Genomic DNA, 26922 nt, shown 5'->3' with positions numbered 1-26922 from the left:
TGGGTATGTGAATTTATGATTTATTATGATTTATTGATTATTAGTATGTGAATATTATTGTGCTATAAGAAAAGGATATAAAGAATTCAGAAAAACATGCAGAGACTTGTATTACCTAATTATAGGGTGAAGAAAGCAGAACCAAGAGTTTTGCTATTTAGTGACCATGATAATACAAATAAAAACAACCTAAAAAAATACCACAATCCATCAACACACTACTCCAGTGCAGCTACACCAGATTAAAATGGAATTTGGAAACATTTTTTAAATAAATAAAAATATAATAGAATAGAGATGATGTTAATATGTAATTTTCTGAGTCAATATGCAGCCTGAGGGAAGGAGAGAAATCCTTATCTGGATTTAATAGCCCCCATTTCCATTTGAGCTTGATATCACAGTTCCAAAGGACCAATGGTGATGCATATGTACTTCTTTCTTATTAGTACAGAGGAGGAGAGAACAGATGTAAACTTCTGCCTAATAGAAGTGGTCACTGTTCGTGTTCAGTCATTTTAGTTGGAAATGATTCTTTGTGATCCCACTTGGAATTTTCTTGGCAAAGATACTAGAATAGTTTGCCATTTCCTTCTCCAGTTCATTTTACAGATGAGGAAACTGAGGCAAAAAAGGTTAAGTGACAGGGTCACACAGCTAGAAAGTGTTGAGGGTAAATTTGAACTTAGGTTTTCCTGACTCCAGAATTGTTCTCAACTCTATCCACTGCACCTGCCCATTGCTTACTGCTTGTGGTCACTGTACTAGTTTATTTTATTTCATTGTTAATCTTTTTTTTTTTTACAAAAGTGGTGGTATTAGGAAATAGTGACATAAAAACAAGTTAAAACATCAATAAAATAACAAAATAAAATGCATATTGAAGTACATTTTTTTAAACATCTGGCTGTACAACCTGGAATAAATACACAAATCTCAAGGTAGTCAAGTCCCAAATACTCCTGTGTATAGGAAAGAATCTCTTAATTGTTAGTCTTATCCTTAAGTAACCAATTAAATAATTAAACTAAAAATTTTCAAAGAAAGTGACATAGCTTTATCATGCATGGTATTTAAAAAAAATATTCGTTAGACTTTCCCTTAAATTGTCCTCATTATACTACAAAAATTGCCCTCTCCTTTCAGATTACTTCTATTAAGTCAAGTCAACATTTTAGGTGGCTCAGTGGATAGATAATGCTTGACCTGAAGTCAGGAGGACTCCACTTCCTGAGTTTCAAATCTACCCTCGAGACTAATTATTAGCTGTGTGACCCTTAGCAAGTCATTTCACCCTATTTGTCTCAGTTTCCTCATCTGTAAAATGAGCTGGAGAAGGAAATGGCAAATACCTCCATCTTTGCCAAGAAAACCCCTAAATGGGGTCACAGAAACAGGACACAACTGAACAACTCTGAATTGAACAAGTCAATCATTTTATTAAGCACCTACTACATGCAAGGCATATAGAGGGAGGGAGAAAGACTAAAATCAATAGACTGAGAGAGAGAGAGAGAGAGAGAGAGAGAGAGAGAGAGAGAGAGAGAGAGAGAGAGAGAGAATGAGAGAGAGAGAGAGGAGAGACAGAGACAGAGAGAGAGAGAGAGAGAAAGAGAGAGAGAGAGAATGAGAGAGAGAGACAGACAGACAGAGAGAGAGAGAGAGAGAGAGAGAGAGAGAGAGAGAGAGAGAGAGAGAGAGAGAGAGAGAGAGAGAGAAAGAGAGAGAGATTACTTGAGAAGAACTAATTCACTTCTATTTCTGTATCCTCCCTGCCTATCCTAATATTTACCTATAGTGAACTTACTGAGTTTAATTGAATTTCTTTTTCCTCCTTAACTTCCCTGAATATCATTTGACATTGCTGACCTCCTGTATTCCTTTGGATTCTTGTGGTTCTTCTTACAAAGCAGCAGAATCACAAGCATCTGATGGCTGCAAGGGCATTCAGAGGTCCTCAAGTCTAAACCATATCTGGTCAAGAATCCCCTCTACACCATGCCTAAGGATGATGGAAAAGAGAGACTAGAAATGGTCAGGTTGCTCTGGGGACATAATTAGGAGACATTGTGAGAGGTATAGGGAAGATTTTGACCAGAGAAAAGTAGGGAAAAACTCCTCAAACTATCAGAACAATCCAAAAAGGAAATAGATTGCTTCTAAGTGCCTGGAGGTCTGCAAGCAGAGGCTATATGAACCCTCTCAGGTATGTCGTAGAGGGGAGTATTATTCCAATATAGGCTGCTGACAATCCCTTCTGATTAGGAGACTCAATGAATCAATCTCTATTTAACAACCTTGGACTGTAGTCATTACCTCTAATCTCTCTCTATTCCAACATATAGTTGATATCACTATCAGCAAAATCCATTTCTTGGCTACCACTCACCAATACAAGTTATTATCCCCAGGAGAATGAAATTTCCTTGAGGCAGGAATAAACTACATTTCCGTTTTGTCTAGAACCTATTACAAATTCTTATTTAAATGATGGATATCTAGTCTAACCCCTTTATTCTATAAAGGGGAAAATATGAAGTGATTAGTTTAGGTATAATGATTTTCTTGGGCTTCAAAATAACTTTGATTTGCTTTAAGAAAATTGTGTTGTAAAACAGTTCTACTGCATGCCATTTTGATCTCTATACTCGCCCTACTCAAAAACCTTAAAGAGTTTTTCATCATCTATGAAACTTAACCTGGCAGTCAAGACATTGATTAATCTGGTTCCAGGTTTTCTTCACACTGTCTCCCACTCCATGCTTATTAAATCCTTCCCTTTCTTCAAGGTTCAATTGGGGCACATTGAGTTGGAAATATCTATGCAACATCTAGTTTAAGATGTTCAGAAGGAACCCAGGGCACCTGATGAGATCATTAAGAATCTAGAAAATGCTGAGTCACAGACAATGCAAATTTTACTGAATTACCACCCAATCCCAATCACCAAGGTCTGTACAGTTTAAGCATCTTGCCATTTACCCTATTGATATAAGCATTATATCATCTATTTGATTTCCAACTCTTGCTCAAGGAAAAATAATCAAATCAGTATTTCCCATTGCTACAGGAAAGGTCATGACAGTTTACAACCCTGTGGCCCCATTTATGATCCTTGAAACTCTCTGGATCAATACTCTTTTCCTTGGTTACCATTCAACAACACATATTGTTACCTCTACCTTTTCCATGATGTCTTCCCTGATCCACTTCCCATAGTTTGTCTCCCATAATCTGGAAGTGTTCCCTTAAATTCTTAATTGAATGTTCTGTTCAAAAATTTCAACAATGAGTTCACACTTTACCAATCTCAATTTGTCCTTCTTTAGCAGCCGGTCCTCCAGGAACAATGGATTTTACATATATACCTCCATAGGGCACACTAGTGTTAATACCACCCTGAAAAACAAAAACAAAAACAAAACAATACACCATTTGTCAATTCTAACATTACAAAAGCAGGATTTGTGCCAGTGTGTGTCTCAGCAAAAAGTTTAATTCATATCTAGCTTAGTAATAAATGCAGCACTCTGTGGAACACAAATGCATATTATGAAAACTTTCATGGAAATGCATTGAAGGAGGAAACAGTTCTAATGTGACTATAACTCCTAGTAAGTGTAAGCCAGACTTTGACATTTCAGAAACTATTTCACGAATCATTTTTCTCAAAATAAATCAAAATTATTTTGAAGCAAAAGAAAAATCACTATAGCTGAGCTCCTTTTTAAGAATCACCTGACATTCCATCCTATGTAAAATGATAGGGTTGGACTAAATAATCTATCAATTAAATAAGAATTTGTTATATTTAATACATGCTAGAAGAGAAAATTTCATTCTACTTGGGGTTACAAAATATATTGGTGAGAGATAACCAAAAAAAAAAAATAAAATGAAACAACAGATTAGTAAACCGTGTTGTCCTTTGCCATAGCAATGGCAGCTTTGATTTGTTATTCTCTGAGCAAGAGTTAGAAATGTTTACATCAATAGGATAGAAGGTAAGATGCTTGAATCATCTAGATCCTGATTATTGGGGGGATACTTCAGTGAGATGATACACAGTCTGTGACTCTGAGGCCCTTTCTAGGTCTTCATGTACTATCTTGCTTGGTGACCTCATCAGGTGCCCTCAGTTCAATAATTTTCCCTATGCAGATAATTCCCAATCCTTGTGTCTCCTGAACTCTGGTCCCACATCACCAGTTGTCTTTTGGATAGCTTGAACTAGATTGCCACAAGCATTTCCAATTTAACATGCCTCTAAGAGCATTCATCTTTGCCCCTAAATCTCCTCTTTTCAACTTTGCTATTACTGTAAGAGTTCTAGCATCCTCCCCATCACCCAGGCTCCCAGTCTCAGCATCATCCTTACCTTCTCATTCGAATTCACCCCACTTATCCAATAAGTTGTTCTTCCCTTCACAATGCTCTTTCCTATTCATCCCCCGTCTCTCCACTCACACAGCTGCCAGTCCAGTACAAACCGCCCATCAACTCTCATATGAACTACTGAAAGAGCCTTCTGATTGGCTTTGTCCTTTCATGTTTCTTTTCCATCCAACCCATCTTCCATCTAATTAACAAAATCATTTTCCTCAGGCATAGATCTGACCATTACTCATACACATATTTGATATATTTTAGTGGCTACCTATTATCTCGAGGGTCAAATATAAAAACTTCTGTTAGACATTTAAAACCCTTCACATCCTGGTACTTTCTTACCTTTCTAAGCTTTTTTCCCTCCCCAAACCTAGGATGCTCTAATATCTAGTATTTATATAATACTTTAAGATTCACAAAACTTTTATAAATGTTATCTTACATCAACCAGGCACGTAGAAGTCATTATTATTTCTATTTTACTGATGAGAAAATTAGGAAGGCAGGGTTTAAATGCCTTGCTCAAGGTCACATAGTTATTAAGTGTCTGAAGTTGAATTTGAACTCAGGTCTTGCTGATTCCAGATCTAGGACTCTATTCCTTAAACCTCCTAGATGTTTCGACCTCTTCACCCCTGCCTCTTAGCTTCCTTGTCTTCCTTCAAATCTCAACTCAAATCTCACCTTCTGCAGGAAGCTTTTTTTAGTACATCATGCTACTAGTATCATTTCCCTGAGATGACTATCTACTCTATATGTATATCATACATATATAATTAATTAGATGTATTCTCCCATTAGGACGAGAGCTCTCTAAGTGGAAAGACTTTTTTTTCATTAAAAATATTTTAAATTAAATGTCAAAAATTTAAATGTGTGTATTGTGTGTGTATGTGTAAAACACCAAACTAGACTAGAAGCAGTGAATATTGATCAGTACAAGCAATGCTTTGGCACTTTTTCAGATAGGATTGTCAGCTCTGACAATTCAGTTGCATTTTGTTAAACAAGAAGGAGCGGGGAGTGCCTCTCTATGCACCCTCAATACTAAGAGCTATTGTCTTTGAATTAACAGCAAATCAATCATTTTCCCCTTCTGTTTACTTTCTCCACCTAATCTTTACACTCAGGAAAGTCCATGGGAAGAACCTTGAATATGAAACCAGATAATGTGGGTTCAAATCCCAAGTTTACTTCTTACTAACTGGATGACACCGAAAATGCTGCTGCATCTTGTTGGGCCTTTTCTCCTTGTACAAAAAGAGGGGATTGGACTAAAGGCTTTTAGCATCCTTCCAGTTTTAAATCCTATGATTCTAGGACTAGATTGCCCTTCGACATGCCAAAGGGATAGTATTTCTTCCCTTTACCTTTGACTTTATAAAAATCCACAGTAAAATACTTAACAGTCACACTGATTCCGAAGGTCCCGTTTTCCTTAACCAATTCCACCCAGTAGGTTTCTTGGGCGTTGATTTTTGCAGGTGGTGAAGAGTAGGCGGAGTCAACATTCTGTACCAAACAAGAACAGGAAACAATCATCGTAATTGGTTCCATTTATGCAGCTGGTTGAGCAGTGCACCTTCAACCTCTTACCACAGGAGACTACAGCTGTGTGTGATGTTGCCAAATATCCAAACAAAAGCTGAAAAATAGGCAGTAATTTCCCAGTACCTGGGTGTTTTCTCATTACTACGACAAACTACTCCGCTATCAGAGTGAAGCATTCTATTTTCATCTGGCTGCTTGCCTACACCAGTGGTCTTGAATATTAAGGATTGTCCAAGAGCTGTTTCAGATTGGGGTTAGATCTCTGATTTTTCTTTTCTTTCTTTATTATCATAATTTTTAATGTAGCTAAACAAAAATTCTCTTAGAAAAGATATGACCTCCATGAAGAGCAGAGAAAGAAGATGCAAAAGAAGATGCAGATCTACACGCTGGGGTATAAATGATCCTTCTGGTAGCACTTGGGGTTGTCGTCCATGTTCTACTATTGGGCATGAAGTTTGCCCTATCAATGTAAACAGCATGGCAGGGGGGATAAAGGGTGACCTTGGAGGCAGGAACACTTGAATTCAAGTCTTCCCTCTGACATTAGCTGATAGGACCATGAGCATCTAGTCACTCTTGGCCCCACTCCAGCCATTTTCTAAGTCTACAATCAAGGTCCAGAAAAGTTGCTAATCTGCAATGTTAGAGGGAGTTTTCACAGTAAATAAAATCTCATAATCTGAAATCCTGTCCCATCACACCCCCCCAAAAAAGCTATGTTGAAGACTTTCAGAGCAGATTCTTTCTTAAACCTATCCATCTTAATTGACATTAATTTCCTCAAGACACTCTCCAGAAAGTGCTCCCACTTGACAAAGAAAAGAGTTCTTCTAGTTCATAGTTTACAGTTCAATTACTAAATATCAATGGGTCCTCCTTGCAATAGCAGAGTGCACAAGGAGCTCCACTGAAGAGACCAGTATCTCCAGCATCTGGCAAGCTCTCCGTCAGTCAGTCTGCTCTTCTCTTGACCTAGGCAAGGGTCCCTTCTCCGTCTGCTTTGTTTCTGCCCACATCTGACATGACACTACCCTTCCCTGCATCACATGTTTCTCAGTTTATTCCCTGCCACCCCAGACAAGAGTACGAAATTGAAAATACAAAGATGAGCATTCTAGCATTCTAGGATATGATATACTCCGGCTTTTTGGCTTTCACGTGTCCATGGTAGAAAATACTCCTTTTAACAGGAGTTGAAATGGATGTTTCATAAATAAAAAACAACAGATCTCTGAGAAGAACAAAGATGACATGAGATTTCATCACTGTGGGTTCATCTCTGCAAGATCGCTGCCCTTCCACATTTCATTCCATGTGATTCTTGTCCTTGATCTCTCAGAAGATTTTATCAGGAAAGATCAAGAAACTACCTCCCTCAGCCAATATAGATGAGCACCTTGCATGGCACATTGAGAGGCTAAATAACCGGCCCAAGGTCAAGTGACCAGTATTTCTCAGGGAAAACTTTCAGTTCTCCCTGATGGTTTGTCTAAGATAATAAAATTGTCGGTAGAAAATAACAGGATAGCTAGGTGGCGCCATAGTGGATAGAGAGCCAGGACTGGAGTCAATCAGAGGCATCTTCCTGAGTTCAAATCCAGCCTCAGACTGGGCAAGGGACTTAACCTTTTCTGCCTCAGTTTCTTCATCTGTAAAATGAGGTGGAGAAGGAAATGGCAAACTACTCCAGCATCTTTGCCAAGAACACCCTAAATGGGGTCACAAAGAGTCAGACATGACTAAAAAATAATAATAATAATAAATTATTGTACCAATAGCTAACATTTCTACAGCATTTTGGGGTTTGCAAAGTGCTTTATAAATATTTTCTCATTTTAGTAGACACTATTCTTATCCCCATTTTAGATAAGGAAACTGAGGCACAAAACCACACAGCTAGTAATGGTCTGAGGCTAGACTTGAATTCAGATCCTCCTGACTCCAAGCCCAAGCCTTTATCCATCGTACCAGCTCTATATGCTCTGCCACCCTGCCTCTCCAAATCCTCCTTAAAGGAAATAAACATTAAGAATAAGTCTCCCAGGATCTATGGCTTTCCTTTCTCTATATGTCTTTGTTTCAGTAGGTTGACACCGTACAATATATATAGCTTTTCATTTGCAACCAGTCTCAGGTGGTAATTACCTCTGAGTGGAGTCTGCCAGCTGATGGAGTTGGAACCTGAGGTTGGCCCAGGCCGGGCACTAAGCTCCGAGAAAGCGTTGCCTCCAGCTCATCAATATTTATGTTTTGTTCTTTGCTGTTTGATGAACAGCTCCTCTGAAGGCTGTTTCTCCCACTGGCTGCTGGAGAGACCTCAGACCTGGCAGGATCACATTTTTTCTGATGGTTCATTCCCTCTGTGGGAACCGCCTCAGACACATCTACAAAAACAAGCCAACAATCCATTGCCAGCCCCTGGATAGCAAGCAAGAATCTATCTGTACATATGTAGGGAGAGATAGACCTCTTTGTCTTTCATTCAGATAGGGGTTTTTTAGCGGCTTCAGAATCATTGTCAGTAGTTCCTGAACAACACAATCATTCACTGATTTTTAATTCCTTAGTGAGGAAGATTCAAGAGAAGGAGGGAGGTGCAGTCACTGCCCTGTACAGATATATGACGGTCGTGTTTAGAAAACAGACACTGGAATTCTGGATTTATGCTAGAAAGCTAAAGATGTCTTATTACTAAGCCCAGATTCACTGAGAAGCCAGTGTGATACAGCTAATAGTATGTGGGAGCAGAAATCTAGAGACCTGGTCCATTGAAATTTCCTGCCCCTCTTGGCGTCTAGGTTCAAGCATTTCTCTCACCCTTATTAGCTGTGGGATCCAGGCAAACCACTTAACCTCTCACACTTTCCATTTTCCTATCCATTAAATGTCAGCTTTAAAACTTTCAAACAGTAGAATGGGCTACCTCTAGAGGTGAAAGTTCCCTCCTTTTTACAGGTCTTAAAGTGAAAGGGAATGAGCTCTGGGAGGATATATTAGAGCGGGGCTCTTTTCATGTATGAATTAGACTGGAGAGCTGCTATTTATATTTTATATATAAATTATATATATATATATATATATACATATATATATATATATATTTTATATATACATATATATAATTTATATCTACATAATATATAGAGATAAACAGAACATCCCCAAAATGTTAGTGCAGTATTAAACTCTAATAATTAGCTGCACTAGAACTTTTGGAACATTCTCTGTGACTATACACACATACACACACACATCTATAGACATATGCATATATGTGTATTTATATATTTATAGACGTGTGCATATATATATTTATAGATTTGTAGATATATATGTATATATAAACATGTGTGTGCATAGGCAATATATACACAGGCATTTATGTATATACATATTTATTTGCATCTTATGTTTATTTTATCACCTATATAAAACACATCATATGTACATACACATGTGTAATTTATTTATGTGCATATATTAACTACACATGTACACATATAGAATTGTGCATATACTTTGTCTATACATAGGCACAAATGCATGTGAATATTAGATACATATATGGGCATATATATCTTTCATTATCACTGTTGGCTTTATCATTAATTAGTCATCTATCTGAATATTTAATTTTTTGCATCTATAAAGTCAGGACAGTATTTTTACTAACTACTTTTCAGGGTCATTCTTATGAGGAAAATACTTTGAAAACAGTAAAACTGATAATTAACTGTGTTACAGTTATTAAAAATAATTTTTGGCTCACTCCTCTAATTTCATCAGTTCAGGAAACTTCTCTCCTAAAGCAGGTCAGCATCTTCTTTACAATCTAGGACTTGCTCAGTTCCATAGCCAGAACAAGACAGGTGTGAGATTTGAACCAGGTTTTTTAATACTGAGCCCAACTCTACATCACTATGGTTGAATGCCTTTTTAATAACCCTTTCCCCAAAGCCCAACTTGATCATTTCTTCTGATTTCAGAAGAGCTAAGAAAAGCCTGAGCTGGGAAGGAGAAGCAAAGTTGAATCAAAAAACTAAGAGGAATAATAACAATACCCACTTACTTATCTGTATTTTTATAGTTAGAAAGAGGTTTACCTCAATTCCATACTGAATCATTATTTTGGGTATAGAGGTTCCAGTTTCATAGATTCTAACCAAATTCACTTCAACAAACACTTATTCCAAGTCCTTCCACTGTCCTCCTCCAGAATTCTCAAGTACAAGCTGAATCACAGCAGCAAAGTGGAGTTGTATTTTTCTACCTATTGTCATTCACCTACTCTCTGGCCCCCTCTTCTCCCCTACTGTAGAATAGAAACAGGCTGTTTTCTCTCTAAGCAAATTCCATCAGACCAATAAGGTAAAAATTGTGTTTAGTGTAAAAAAAAAATTTAAACCAAACCATGTTTGGAAGAAAGTTCAGAGATCTTGTAATGCAACTCATACTAATATAGAACTCCTCTTCCCTACAACATCCCCAACAGACTAAAGAAGGGAACTCAAGACCAATTCCACTTTGGAATCACTCTAGTCATTTGAAAAGTTTTCCCCATGTGTTGCTTAAATTGGACTTCTTGTGATCTCCACTCATTGCTTGCAGTTCTTCTCTATGTCCACGTAGACTTTAAGCCCTATAGGATTTAGAATTAGAAGGAACCTTAGAATTGTGTAGTCCAGCCCCATCATGTTACCTATGGCAAAGGAAAACTAAAATGTCTGACATTATATAGGGGATGGAATGCTGGAAAGGGAGTTGGTCACATAGGTAGCAATGATGGAGCCCTTGGGAGGTCAAGTCAGGGCTGTCTCAATGACACTTGAAGGCCGCATGCATGTTGTCAACATGTGTGGGGACAGGGGAGTGCAGCCCAAACTATGCACTAGAAAAGTGCCTACAAACTCTGCCAAAATCTAGGTCACAGAAATATAGTTAGAAGTGGCAAGATTTGCAAGATGCATTGTATGATATTGGAGAAATATGGAAGTAACTGGCTAAATGAAACTCCGAGGAGCCCCCAGAAGATTGATCAGATTGACGGGTAACCCCTAGTTTCTGAGCTTGTTTCATGGAGCTCTGCTTCTGAGAGAAGCATCTAGGATGAATACGATGGGCCTATTTCCCATTAGGTGTCTGTGGGGATCTGTTGTTGGACTCTGCTTTTCAAAAACTGGATCTAAGTAATGATAGAAGACCCCATTAATAGGGGCTCAAGCTAAGTATCCACAACAGAACTCAATCTTCAGTCCTAGCAAAGGAGCCCATTTCCTAGAAAATGCAACCCAAGTCATGATAACCTACAGCTTATCACAAAACCAATAAACACTGATATACATCACAGAGAACAGAAATATCTTCAGTTGAGATAGAAGCATTGATAAAAAGCAATAACTAATATTCATATACCATTTTAAGTCTTGCAAAACATTTTACATATTATCTCATTTGATCCTAAAGTGTGTGCTATTATTTTTTTTTCAGATAAGGAAACAGAGGCTCAGACATTTGCAGCGACTTGTCTGGGATGTCGCAGCTAATAAACTAAAAACAGTGTCCCTCATTATGCTCCCTAACCCCAGGAGGCCTCTACCTTGTTGTTGACATTTGTATGTACAAGCTAGCTGGCCATGCCAGAGGTGGACCAGTTGTGAGGAGCTCACAATGGATCAATAACTTTGTCTAGTTTCGACTGAAAGGATTTTCCTCTTCACTTGGGAACTTAAAGATTTGGTCTGTTCCCCTCGAAGTTCCCATGCCTATTGATTTATGCAACTGCATTGTTCAGCCATTTATCACTGGTGGGGAAAAGCAATTTTAAAAGCTCTACAGAGCCTGAAAAAGACAGTGTTCTTCACTAATCCCTTGAGCTCTTCACTTCTAAAAAATTAAATAATTTCTCCAAACCCATTCTACCTCTTACCTTTGGGCTGAGAAACAATCAGGTCCACCTTGTCAGGAGAATTCTGAATGATTTTAATAGCCATATTAAATGTGGCACCCTCCAAACTGATGTTATTCAAGGAGATTATTCTCCCCCCTGGAAAATCAAACCATTCCATCACAGAAAATAAAAATACAAGAGAGTTACCCCTAAATGAAATAGTCATAGCTCACACATTCAGTTAGAACATGGGGTTTTAACCTGACCTCTGTGAACGTTTTTTAAAATTTCCATAACTGAATTTCACTATAATTAATTTCCAAGATAATCCTCATCAGTCACTCTGACTTTGTCTTGCCACCAGGCTTTGATAACTCTGGAGGAAAGAGTGAGGCTGAGGAATTTGCACAGCTCTGCTTTACTTAAATCCAATTCATGGGAGAATCAAGACATCACTCATCATGGGTCCTCTTCAAGAACAAAGGACAACCAACCAATCACTTAATCCTATACATTAAAACTCTTCTGAGTCCACAGATTTTACCAGACTGCCCAGAAAGTCCATGATAGAAGATTAAGAAGTCCTGATATTGATATATCACTTTTAAGGTTTATATATCACTTTAAATTGTTATCTTATCTCCCTTACAGGGCACCACACCCCTCTATCCCACTCTCACCCCAAAAGGTAGCTACTATTATTATCTCCATTTTACTCTGAGAGAGCTTAGATGACTTACTCAGGATGATTTCCCTTGACATTCTCAACAACCTTGTGCAAATCCTTGGTAATTTAATGAGAAATGCAAAACTTACCTGGCTTGATCTTTTTTGCTTTCTCAGCAGGTCCCCCAGGTATAATGGAAGCAATAAAGATTCCAAGATCCATATTGCCCACATGTTCGCTTCCAATGATGATAAACCCTGCCAGGGGAGACAATATTTAAGAACATGCAAGTTGCAGGATATTATCTTGGCTTCCATAAAGAAGGGGTAATGACTTGTTTGAAAAATGTATTAGAAAAAAAAAAAAGAGAGAGAGATGAGCAGAAAAATTTTAAAATACAGCTCAAACAAGGAAATGAAGTTAATGTCCCCAGAAAACATCTGCTGGAGGTGCTGTCCTACCAATGATCCTCTGCAGAAGGTTAAATAACCAGAAAGAAGAAAAACGGATTTGAGGAGAAACAAGCCTTCATTTGTGACCAATATTTTATGATTATATCTCCAGAATAGAGAAGAAAGATAAGTGTGGTGTGGGGGGCAATGTGAAGGAGAGTTAGGGAGAGTTGGGTTCAAATCATGACTTGATACTTACTAGTTATGTGACCATGGGTCAGTCATCCAATCTACCTGAGCTTTGGCTCTAAGACTACACATTTTAGCTGGATTGCTTTATGAGGAACTTGGAAAAGAGACTCAGAAATATACATATATGGGAAATGGAGTGAGATAAGAAGAGCAGTTATGATCTTTTCATCATCAAAACATTAAATATAAAGTCGTTAAGACTAAATATAATAAAAAACAAAAGATTATCAAATTATATATATAATGTATATGTGTACATTTGTACTGTTTTAGAGATCTTAAAATGCCTCTTTCAAAGGTAGCAACATGCATTAGTGACGTAAGAAGAAGGAAGAGAAGGAGGGAGCAAACTGATATAATGAAAAGAGTGTTTGACTTAGAATCAAGAACCTGGGTTCAAATTCCCCCTTAGACACTAACCAGCTGTGTCACTGGAAAAATTATATTTTAGGGACTCAAACGAATCCCTAGGATTTACCTACTAAAGTATAAGTAGGTTGTGATCTTCCTCAGACTAGGACAACACTGTGCAGTAAGCAAGGAAGGCTTATCCCCATGCTAGCAAATGGAAACTTCAAAGGGTTTCCATGACTTGCCCAAAGCCACATAGCTAGTAAGTGATGGAACTCGGTTCTGTTTGATTCTTGCTCCAGTTCCTTCCGTGGCCAAAAACTACTACAAAAATCTCAGCTGGGCCATTGCTAACATTTTGCAATCCTTTGTCTATCTACTATCTACTGTACCCTCTATCTCATTCCCCACAACAACTGTTCCCTGTCCTTTACTTATATTTCCCCCAATCACCATGACTGAGATTAAAACTATATGATCAAGAAGAGCTTGAGTTCCTCTTTCAAGTTCTCAAGTTTCCAAACTATTCTCAAAATCATCATTCATCTTTCCTCCTTTTTTCATTTCTTCCTTCCTTCCTTTTCTTCCTTATCCTTCTTTCTTTCTTTTGTTGTTATCCTTTTCCTTTGTTTTTCTTCTTGTTTCCTTTGTTTCTTTCCTTCCTCCCTACCTTCTTCCTCCTTTCCTTCATTTCCTTTTTTCTTTTCCTACTTTCTTTACTTTCTCTCTTCTTCTACTCATATTTTCTTTTTTTCTTTCCTTTATTGTAATTTTCTTCCTTTCTTTCTACTCTTTCCTTTTTTCTTTTTTCTTTCATTCTGTTTTCCTTTCTTCTTTCTTTTTCTAACTTCGTGCTTCCTTTATTTCTTTTCTTCCTTCCTCCTTTCTTTAATCCCTTCCTCCTTTCCTTTCTCTCCTTTCTTGTTTTCCTTCTTTCTTTTCTCTCATCCTTTTTCTCCCCTTAATTCCTTCCTCCACTCTTTCCTTCTCTCCTGCCTTCTTTTTTTATTCTTTCCTTCCTCCCTATGTCTCTTTCTTGCATTTTCTTTTTATCTACCTCTCCTTAGCTCTTGGCCATCAAACTTCTTTATTATTTCAAACTTCACCTTATTATTGCTCTTATATTAGGTGAATTTGGAGTACCAGCTCTGAATTCAGGAGGGCCCGAGTTCAAATCTGGTCTCAGACACTTAATACTTCTAGCTGTGTGACCCTGGGCAAGTCACTTAAGCCCAGCCTCAGAAAAAGAAAGAAAGAAAGAAAGAAAGAAAGAAAGAAAGAAAGAAAGAAAGAAAGAAAGAAAGAAAGAAAGAAAGAAAGAAAGAAAGAAAGAAAGAAAGAAAGAAAGAAAGAAAGAAAGAAAGAAAGAAAGAAAGAAAGAAAGAAAGAAAGAAAGAAAGAAAGAAAGAAAGAAAGAAAGAAAGAAAGAAAGAAAGAAAGAAAGAAAGAAAGAAAGAAAGAAAGAAAGAAAATATTAGGTGAATCTTGATTTCTTATTTATCAAATTTAATGATTTTTTTTCTTTGCTGTTATTTTTCTTGACCTTCCTGAAGATTAAGAGAGAATATTCATTATCCCCTCCCTCACTTCCTCTTCAGATTCAAAAAACTCTTTTTTGGTTTTCCTAATATTTCAGTAAAGTCCTGTTTTCTTTCTTGATAAGTCTTCTTACTTTTCCAACATCCTTTAATGGATGTTTACTCCCTCTGTTCCTTTCTAAACACAAACTTCATGAGGATAGATAATCTATGTACTATCCTTCTTCTGGCACTTAGAACACTTTTTGCATATAAGTGCTCCACAAGAGTCTGATGGAATTATTACTGAACCCTGGACAAATATTATACAAGACACTTTAAGACAGGAATTTCTAGCCTTGGATCTATGAGCATGTTTTTTTAATTGATAACTATGTTTCAATATAACTAGTTTACTTTTCAAGATAATATCTTTTATATGATGAACTTAAAAATACTGCTCTGAGAAGGGACCCATACCATATTGTCAAAGGGACTCTTGACACAAAAGATTAAGAACTTCTTTAGATTCACATGAAGAGAAAAAATTTAAAAAAGAAGTAGTCTAAGAAAGGAATGAATTGGACAGAGTTGAAAATCATGAAAAGAGCCAACTACATTTCCTCATTAGAAAAGTTTACCCATACTCACCCATAAATCCTATTTCTCCACATGTTTTGGAGAGCATGTTGGATCATTCATACACAAGCTTCATTACTTACCAAAACCATACTGTGGATCTCTTTTTAGAGTCACACAAATAATTTCTCGTTCTAGTCCAGTTAGAAAATTTTCTCTTTGAGGATTTTGTGACCCTGGAGGCACAAAATAAGGACAAATGATTTGAGGCCAAGATACATGATGAAGGGGTGTTATTTAATCTGAAAAAGGAAAGAGTTGGTTAAATGATCATATGATCATAGGAATTTTAGATCTGAAAAGAAGCTTCAAGAACATTTAGTTCAAGTCCCTCATTTTACAAATGAGAAAACTTACGAGTAGAAAGATGAAGGGATTTGTCTACACTCATAATAATAAGCTAGAATTTGAGCTAGGATTTGAATCCAAGACATTTAAAGAGATGTCACATGGCAGAGGAGATGACCTTGCTCTGCTTGACTCTGAGAATGAAAATAAGAGCAATGGGTAAAACTTGTAGGGAGGCTGTTTGTTGGTCATTATAAGAAAGAACTTCCTAGTGATCAGAATCAGAAGAGCATTGTACAAAGTAATAGCAATATTGTGCAGATAATCAACTTTGATAGACTTTGCTCTTCTTAATAATTCAATGATCCAAGACAATTCTAAAAGATTCAATGCAAAATGTTATCCATATCCAGAGAAAGAACTGATGGAGTCTGAATGAAGGTCATACTATTTTCACTGTGTTTGTTTGGGTTTTTTCTTTCTTGCCGTTTTTCCCTTTTGGTCTGATTTTTTTTTCCCACAACATGACTAATGTGGAAATTATGCTTAATAAGTTTGTGTGTATGTGTGCGTGCGTGTGTGTGTGTGTGTGTGTGTGTGTGTGTGTGTGTGTATATATATATATATATATATATATATATATATATATATATATATATATATATATATATATATATATATATATATATATATATATATATATATGCATATATATATATATATACATATATATATATATATATATATATGAAATCTCTTTCATATTGATTTCCTCTTGGGAAGAGAAGAGAGGAGGGAAAAAACATAGAAATCAAAATCTTATAAAAGTAAATGTCAAAACTAATAAATAATTTTAAAAATCACTTCATAATAATTGTAACTGCATAAAATGGTATGAACTGCATTATGAAATACAGAACTTCCCATTACTGGAAGTTTTCAAGTACAAAATGGAAGATATTATAAAAGGCATTCATGTGTCATGTAAGGTTTGCTTACCTTGCTCCCAAGATCTTTCTAAATCTAAGCTCACTCTCTATCTTTTTTCTCTCTATCTTCTCCCTCACTTTTCCTCCTATCCCAAAAATGGAAAAAATGATAAAAGTTTGATTTGGCTTAATGCTGGGGAGTTTTTCCCATAAATGGTTAAAAAATGATGTGAAGTGGCAGCCCTTTTTAATAGTGGCTAGAAACTGAAAACTGAGTGGATGTCCATCAGTTGGAGAATGGTTGGGTAAATTATGGTATATGAAGGTTATGGAATATTATTGCTCTGTAAGAAATGACCAGCAGGATGATTTCAGAAAGGCCTGCAGAAATTTACATGAACTGATGCTGAGTGAAATGAGCAGGACCCAGGAGATCATTGTACACGGCAACTAACAAGATTATACAAAGATAATGAGATGATTCAAACTAATTCCAATTGTTCAGTGATAAAGAGAGTCATCTACACTCAGAGAAAGGACTATGGGAAATGAGTGTGGATCACAACATAGCATTTTCACTCTTTCTGTTATTGTTTGCTTGCATTTTTTGTTTTCCTTCTCAGGTTTTTTTCTTGCATTCCAGATCTGATTTTTCTTGTGCATCAAGATAACTGCATAAATATGTATACATATATTGAATTTTTTTTTCCCCTGAAGCTGGGGTTAAGTGACTTGCCCAGGGTCACACAGCTAGGAAGTGAGATCAAATTTGAACTCGGGTCCTCCTGAATTCAAGGCTGGTGCTCTCTCCACTGCGCCACCTAGCCGCCCCCATATATTGAATTTAACATATATTTTAACATATTTATCATGTATTAGATAAACTACCTGCCATCTAGGTGAGGGGTTGGAGGGGAAGAGGGGAATATTTGGAATAAAAGGTTTTGCAAGGGTCAATGTTGAAAAATTACCCATGCATATGTTTTATAAATAAAAAGCTATAATGATAATAAAAAAAAATGATGTGAGGAACTTCCATTCAGAACCTGATTCTGATAATTAATATTTAATAGAAATTGTAAGACCCCTGGGAGAAAGCGATTGCTTTATGTTAAAATTTGTAAATGAAAGAAAAGGTGAAAATAATCTGAAAAACCCTAGATTTGAGGAGAACAGATTTCAGCATTCAGATAAATAATTATTCTGAGGCTGTGATCTAAATTTCTACAGAGATATTCACCCAAAATGGATTGAAATTCTCAAAATGAAATTCTAACAACACAAATTATTCTAATGAAGAAAAGGGGAAATTACATAAAGAGAGAAGATAAGGGGGAAGAATAGGAGGGAAAAAAGAAAGAAAGAGGTAGAGAAGGAGAGAGAGACAAAGATAGAGACAGAGAAAGAGAAAGGGACAAAGAGAGATTGATGGACACTCAGGATAAGCTCTGACTGGGAAAGAATATGCAGAGCATTCCGTCCCAAGGATCCAGCAGAGATGAACCTAAACTTTTGCAAGGTGAAGGAATAGTTACAAACTGGCAGTTCTGTTTCCTACTATCCAGTCACAGATCCAGGATTCTTGGGAGAAAATCTGTCCTGGAGGAAGAGAGTAGACCATAAATGAAGTAAGAAGCAAGTTCAAAAACAAGTAGCATCTGTATGGCTTGAACTCCACAAGCAGATCAGGATGCTGACTCCAGATTCCAGCTTAAAGCAGACTAACATAACAGGAATTTCAGACTAAGGGGGAGATACAGTTCTGTCCTGCTAACTGATAGTGGCTAAGTCCAGTGGAACTCCAAAGAGGACAATCTCATGGGGATGTTGATCAGACCTTTATTCAGGTTAAAATCTCACAGAGATCATCTTCAGGGAGCAGCAATCAGACTTGAACATGACTGCAAAACACTATCCCAAGAAAGCAGCAATGGGAGCAGCCCAGACCTTCTCCCCTAAAGTGTGCAAAGCCTAACCCTAATTTAAAGTCTGAGATCAAGAAGTAGTCTGGAGGTATGAGCAAACAAACAAACTGTGCCATTAAAAGTTCTTATGGGAACAAAGACACTCAAACCACCAACCCAGGAGGAGTCAAAAACACTCATAAGCAAAACCTTAAAAGCTTGGGCACAAGTTCAAATATTCTGGAATACACAAAACAAAACTTTTTAATAACTTTAAAATAGTTTTTTAATAAATTAAATGATAATAGGAGAAAATAAAAAATAAATGAGAGCTATGGAAGAAAAAATTGAAAAAAGGAATTAATAGTTTGACACAAGAGATACAAAGTGATGCCCAAGCAATGAACTCCCTGAAAATTAGAGTGGACTAAGCAATATATGATTATATGAATCAACAAGAAATGTTAAAAATAGAGTCACAAGAATAAATAAATAGAAGAAAATAAAAGGCATCTCATAGCAAAAACAACTAACCATAAAAAGAGATTGAGGAGAGATTATTTAAGAGTCACCTGAAAGCTATGATCAAAAAAGAAAAAAGCATAGATATAATATTTCAATAAATCACTAACTTACTAAAAAATTGGAAACTGAGAGCATGCACTTTAATGGGGGAATGGATGAATATGTTATGGTATATAAATGTGATGGAACAACTACTGTGCTGTAAAAAGAATAAAAAAGATTAAACAGATTGTTTCATATAAACTTAGAAAAGCAAATGAATTGATGCAAAGTGAAGTGGGCAGAAACAGGAACAATTTATACAAGTATAGCAATATTATAAAAATAGATAACATTGAAAGATTTGGGTACTCTGATCAGTATAATGACCACTGATAAAGATAAAGAAGTAAAGTACTGAGTGCAGAATACAAACACATACATAAATGTATATGTGTGTGTGTGTGTGTATACCTGTATGTGTGAGTGTTATTGGACATAGCAGTGCTTTAATATACGTATTTGTAAAAAAAATTTGTTTTCATTTCTCAATTTGAGTGGTGAGGGTGTTGAGAGAAAAACTTTAGCCTTTGCTGGCTAAAAAAAAAATTTAAAGAAGAATAGCACTAATGTTCAACATAAACAGAGCCTATAATTGAATGCTAAAGATGACAAAAATAGCTTTGTTTAGTCATGTTAAAAGTAAGACATCAAAGCAGAGATGGAACAGGGATAAATGAAATGTGATAGTGGGCACTGAAGAGAAGACAAAACAACTCAATTCTTTTTTTTTTTCCTACTGAAGAGAAAGATCTTCATGTTGAGAAAGATAGAACAAAAATAGGCAGCAAGGAATCAAAAACCAAAATGAGTGGTATATATATTTCTTCTCTGCTGTGCCCTAGGAACCTCTTCATTGGGAAAACCATACTTCAAGATCTCATCGGTCTTAGTATTCACATCTCTTCACTACTCTCTGCCCCTTTGACTGGTGGATAGGACTTTGAACTCCAAAACTTGCATTAAAGATCAGAACATCTTTTAATTTCCCATCTGGCTGCACTACTTTGAGACTTCTGGGATTTCTCCACCATGGCCCTCCTTTTGGATTCAGGTAACTTCTACTCCTCCCTCTATTTCACCACTGTTTTCAATTTCCTTTTGTTTTATCTTCCACCAGTAGATTGTGAGTTCCTTGAGGGCAAGAATTCCCAGCTCTTAGCATAGTTTCTGCACATTCTATTAAAGCACTTAATAAATATTTAATGACTATGGATCAGTCAACAGTATCATGGGTTTACTAGTTTGGCTGGTCAGGGAAATACGCTGCATACAATAGATTTCAGTAGCATCTGACAAAATCTCTTAGTGGATAGTTATGAATAAGATGGAGAAGAATGAGGTAGGTGATCACTGTCATACAGATTCAGCGCTACTAAAATTATTGGATGTGATTTCTGTCTTCAAGGATTCAAAGGGCTGTCATAGGGACGAAGGATTTGACTTCTGATTGGCATCAGAGAAGGAGACTGGAAGCAATGGGAATAAAAAGAAAGGAAATGTGGTGAGATCAATTTAGTATTAGGTAAAAAAATTTTTTTTAATTCCCTAGCACAATTAAAACTTTTCCAAAGTGAACCAGGCCATTTTGAGGGTGGAGGGCTAATTGTTTTTCTTCCTCAATGGAAGTATAGAAAATGTGACTGATTCCTGTTCAAGCTTGGATTGGGCAGACAACCAATAATGTCACTGCCAGTTCAGCTCCTGTGATTCTGCAAGTAAAAATCAGTTTAAATTCAAAATAGACTATGCAGCCATCAAAATGATAGATGTAGTTTAGGATATGTATATATTTTGTAATCTTCAGAATTCCACTTTGAGGTTGCATCTCTCTCCTGCGGGGTCAGCTTTGTCATTCATTGCTCTGAACTATGGCACTAAGAGCTTTTCGAAGGAACTCTTCAAACTCCTGTGCTGTCAAAAGATGGAATTTCACACTCTCTAGGCACAATCTATCATGACAGCTTAAGGGATGGAAGCTGAAATTTCTCCCAACCATGAGGAGTTTTAAAAATAAAATCAGCAAACACCATTTGGGAATTTAAAATTCATTAATCTAGAGACAATAGTTAAAAGGCTGAACATGTAGTTCTCTCTGAACCAAAGCCCACCCTTTTCTGTGGAGCACTTGGCCTTCACATACTTACCAAAGAGAATATTTTGTGCCAGCTGAGCTGGCAGGCACATTCTTTGGTTTTCAGTTATATAAGAACATGTCTCTGACTGTGACGATCCAAAGGAAAGGCTGCAATAAGAAAGGACACCACAAGAAGTGAAACGCTTATAGGAAGGTCCTTGATATTTCTAATTGGGAACTCTGACTAATGAAGTTGAGAGATTGTTTTTTCTCCCCTCCATAGTTTAAAAAAATTCAAAACAATGAAAAATATAAGTCAATATCATTCAATTAAGTTTAGCCTAAACAGAATAGAATGAACATTAAACCAACCAAACCTTTCTTTATAAAGAAAATAATAATTAAACTGGGAGAGAAGAGAAAAAATTGATTGAATTTCCCTAAAGCTCAATGAAATGCCCATGATAACCTTTTATTTCTTAGTCTCTCCAAATATTTTTTGGCATATATAATATACACCCAGTCTCAGCTTGTTGCTAGCTAAATCTATTTCTTATTTTTTCCCTAAACAGTTTTGAATTACCTTTAAAAAAAAAAGATTGCTTTCTCTAACTATTAAGGAATTAAAGTCATGAAACAGAAATACAATGTAGAGATGAGATAATTGTACAATGATCTAATTCAATTATAATAAGTTAAGAAAAACCTCAAAGTATTTTTAAAGCCCTTTAACATCTCCATCCAGAGCTCAAAATAGTGAATAGTACATTGAGTTTTGGGACAACTGTTTTGACCAGTAGACCCCTGAGGAATTCTAGCCTAAAACTTAAATATCTTACATGCAGAACTGCTTTCACCAAGAATCTTAAAAAAATATATGATTCTCATTGGCCACCAATAGTCCCATTTGATTATTGCTTCGATTCTGATTAACTCAAATTGAATGTAAATATTTCTGCTTTAGCCAGAAATCTGAGGATCTTCCTGTCTTAGATTCATTTATTTACTTATTTAGATTTTTTTAGGGAGGGAGAAGTAGGTGAAAGAGAAGATTTTTTGCCTCAATTGATAGTTATACCGTGATCTTAGCTTTAAAAGACGAAAGTCTCCCATTGCATCCAGGCCATTTCCAGTCACCCAGATGACTTTGGAGGGGAAAGTAAAGCAGGTGACTTTGCCCAGCCCTCTCTCACTGAAATCCAATTCACATGCATGTCATGACCCCTTCCCTGATGACATGGTTCTCCTCGAGGACAAACAACAACAACAAATTACCAACAAGAACCAAATATTTCCTTAAATAAAAATGTAGCTTCAAGATTTGAAAGCTTTTTTTCCCCAATTCTATTACCATTTTAGTTTGTCCTTTCCCCACCAAAATTATAATATAACCCTCAAAGAAGATTATTTGCATAATGGGTATATCCATTGTTTTGATTTTGGAGAATGAAAATAATCCCACACTATGGATGGTCATGGATGAATTATTGTCTATATGGTTTGAAAGATTATGTATATCATAAAAAATTATTTATAAATATCAGAATTTACAAAAACGTTTAAGATTTTCAAAGGAATTTTACATGTATTATCTCATTTGATCCTCACAACAATCCTGTGAAACAGATACTATTATTGTTTGAATTTTACAGATGGGGACATTGAAACTAAGAAAAGTTCATTTGCCAGGATCACACATTTAAATGTATAAAGCATATTTGAACTTAAGTCTTCCTGAATCAAATTTCATCACTTTATTCATTTCAATTCATTTCAGTAGCTACCCTTACTTCATATGCACTGGGATAATTAGGAGGGGGGAGGGAGAGGAATTAGAGCAAAAGGTTTGGCAGTTGTCAATGCTATAAAATTACCCATGCATATATCTGGTAAATAAAAACTATTAAAAAAATGAATGTTGAATTTCCATTTAATTTTCAGCATACCTCCAAAAGGAAGCCATATCATTTCTTATGAATCAGGTTACACAGGATTGCTGGGAATGTGCCTGAGGGTCTCTAAGTTTCAAGGGAGCAACTAGTAAATAGTGGTTTCAGTTGACTGAATAATATTCTTTTCCACAGAAAGTGTTAATGTGCCTGATATGCATTCAAGAGATGATTAATTAATCTATAAGGCTGGAGTATCAATTTGCCAACTGACAGATAAATATTTGAAAGATCTTATAGAAATGCTAGAAATGACAATTGCAAAACAGGGGGGAAGCTGATGATACCTGGATCATCTCTGGAGACAGCTGTATGAGAATTCCTTCTAGATGGCTGACTGGCTGGCTGGCTGAATGAATGAATATTATTTTTTACTTCTCAACTATCAAGGTTCACTGTCATTTCTCAAGACTTTAATTCCACATTAATGAACAGCAAGAAAATATCATTTTTAAGCATTAGAACCAACCATGTCAGGACTTCTACTCTAGGGAGACATTGCATGGTCCCAATAAAAATGGTTTCTTATTATTTCTAGGATCTACAGAGAAAAAAGGAAGGGGCTCAGGGCTCTGCCAGAGGGAAAGAAAATAAGATATAAATAGAAAGAAAGGAGGAGAGGGAAGGAGAAGGAAATGGAAGGAAAAAGAACAGTCCGATCCGAAGAATAGTTATTAAGAATTCAATATCACCACAAAAAAAGAACTTTCCAGCAGTATATCCCAGGGATCTTTGCTTAGCTATATATATTGTGTAGTATTTTTACCAATGACCTGGATAAATGAATAGAAGGTAGGTTTATCATATTTGTAGAAATCATAAAATTGAAAGAGATAAGTGGGACACAGTATGAAAGTCAGGATTCAAAACATCATGGTAGGCTAGAACTTGGTAGGCTAAATATCATATGAATAAGACTGGAAATAAAAAAAAACTAGCCAATAATTTATTTTTTAAAAAAGACCAGTCTGGAGGATTTAGCAGATTGCAAACTCAATATAAGTCAATGGTGTGGTTTGTCAGCCAAAAAAAAAAAAAATTAACTAACGTGGGCTTAAGATGAAGTAAGAGAGATGATTTCCAGAACACAGGTGATAATCCTGCAGTACTCATTCACCCACATCCATCTGCATCCTAAGTATTATGTTCAGTTATTGAGGCCACATTTTGGAAGGATGTTGGTAAGCTGGAGAGCTTCTGAAGAGGGCAACTGGGATGATAAAAGCACCTGAGCTCATCCCATATGAGGATGAGTTAGCGTATCCTGGTACATGGATAGCTGTTAGGGCGTATGGATTTGGAAATTCACGACTTTGTTTTAATTACTTCTAAGTGAAAATAAGCATTTCCTTCAATTATATAAAAACATTATTCTGAAAAGGGGTCCATAGCATTTATCAAACTGCCAAAGTGACTCATGACACAAAAGGTTAAGAATCCCTGAGTTAGAGGAACTGGGGATATTTAGCCTGAAAAAAAGAGAAGATTTGGGGGTAATCTAGTTATAACTGTCACCTTGTGTTTGAAGAGCTGGTTGAAGGATGAGGATGCTTAGCCTAAAGAAGAGAGAACTTGACAAGTAGAGCCATGATGGCTATCTTCAGGCATCTGATGGACCGCCATGCAGATGTAACCCACGCTTACAGGACAAAAACTTATCTCACAGTCACATGAGTCGGTTCAGCTGAGCTGTGTCAAGTATCTTGGCAAGCCCCAACTTCCTACTTAAGAACTGAGATGAAACCTGCCCTGTGAGGATCTGACATGATTATTCAGCACATGAACTTTCTTCCTGTGGCAATCATCTAGAGCGTGATGGAAAGATTCCCAAGATTCATCAGCTCTGACAACTGCTACCCACATCTGCAGATTTGTTGTAAATTAGAAGAGAGAAATAGGGAACAGTTTGACTAAGTAAAATGTTATTGAAGAACAGGATTCTGCTTTCTATATATGGCTTAAGAAACAGAAATAACAGTTTCTTTGCCAGAGAGAGAGTACATCGAATAAGGAAGGACCAGAAAGAATATATTCACCTGAAAAATAGTTAATCTGCTTAAAAGAGAAATAAACTAAAAGTGAAGAAGGGAGAAAACTACTGGCAGTATGTTTATTAAAAGTTGAGTAGTTAAAAAGTTCTTTACTTCATTTTCAAATTGTAGTTGAAGCAGTGAAAGGAAGTGTTCTGAACCTAATTTTGACCAATAAGGAAAAAATTGCTTGCCTTCTCTATATTAATGTAAGCTCTTTAAGAGCAGGGATTGGATTGTGTTTTGTTGCTTTTTCATGCTTTGTTTTGATGGGTGTGGGTGTCAATTGTGATCTGAAATTTTTTTTAATAATATCTTCCCCCGTGATGAGCAGGATGCTCTCAGAAAGAAAAAAAAAACAAAAAACTGGAAAGTCCTCCATGAATTCAAGCAAAGTGAAATATACTGCATACAAAGTAATAGTGCACTGGGAGGACCAATTGTAAATGACTTTGTTACCCTCAGCAGTACAATGATCGACAACTACTCTGAAGGACTTATGATGAAAAATCCTATCCACACCCAGAAAAGAAATTAATTGTGTCTGAATACAGATCAAAGTATTTTCTCTTTCTCTGTCTATTGCTCTCTTTTTAAACTTAATTTTGCTCGAGGGTTTTTAATTTCATTAGGGTGGATAATCTATATTGTCTTTCACAACTTGATTTTTCTGGAAATGTTTTGTATAATTTCACATATGGTTTCTTAATTGTGGGTGAGGATAAAGAAGAAAATCTAGAATTCAAAAATTATTAAAAAAACAATTGTAAAAATTGTTTTAAATATAACTGAGGGGAAATATTAAATAAATAGAATACAAAAAATAATATTTCCCCCCAATTGCATGTAAAAATAATGTTTATATATACATATATTGTATTTAACTTATACTTTAACATATGTAACATGTATTGGTCAACCTGCCATCTGGGGGAGGAGGATGGGGAGAAGAAGGGGAAAAATTGGAACAAAAGGCTTGGCAATTGTCAGTGCTGTAAAATTACCCATGCATATATCTGGTAAATAAAAAGCTATATAAAAAATTTTTTTAAATAAATTGTGCTTGGCTATAAAAAATAAATAAATACATAAAAATAATGTTTAGCATTCTTAATTTTAGTCTGAGTTCTAAATTCTTTTCCTCCCTCTTCTCCCTCTTCTTTAAGATGACAAGAATTTTGATATAGGTTATAGATATACAATCATGTTAAAATCATTTCCATGTTATGTTTTTATGGAAAACTCAAAATAAACATCAAAAAAAGAATAAAAAAGAAAAATATAAAAAAATTATGTTTTGGTCCATATTCAGACTCCATCAGTTCTTTCTCTGAAGGAAGATGGCATTTTTCATCATGAGTTCTTTGGGATTGTATTGGATTATTATATTTCTGAGAAGAGCTAAGTCATTCACAAGTATTGCTGTTGCTGTGTACAATATTCTCCTGGTTCTCCTTATTTCACTCTGCATCAGTAAGTGTTTCCAGTTTTTTCTAAAATCAGTCTGACTTGTCACATTATAAAAAGCACAAT

The 26922-nt window shown here is 36.0% G+C and overlaps 1 protein-coding gene across 1 annotated transcript in view; it reads right to left on the bottom strand.

Moving 5' to 3' along the window:
- Positions 1-26922, bottom strand: part of FRMPD2 (FERM and PDZ domain containing 2) — a 298804-nt gene that overhangs the window by 194528 nt on the left and 77354 nt on the right. Inside the window, 7 exon segments of the mRNA XM_074296140.1 lie at positions 3306-3399; positions 5797-5901; positions 8089-8327; positions 11870-11986; positions 12647-12754; positions 15732-15824; positions 21481-21578. Of these exon segments, the coding sequence (XP_074152241.1) occupies positions 3306-3399; positions 5797-5901; positions 8089-8327; positions 11870-11986; positions 12647-12754; positions 15732-15824; positions 21481-21578 (854 nt within the window).

Source organism: Sminthopsis crassicaudata, chromosome 2 (assembly GCF_048593235.1).
Source record: "Sminthopsis crassicaudata isolate SCR6 chromosome 2, ASM4859323v1, whole genome shotgun sequence".
Classification (NCBI taxonomy): domain Eukaryota; kingdom Metazoa; phylum Chordata; class Mammalia; order Dasyuromorphia; family Dasyuridae; genus Sminthopsis; species Sminthopsis crassicaudata.
This window is presented reverse-complemented; position numbering and strand designations above follow the sequence as displayed.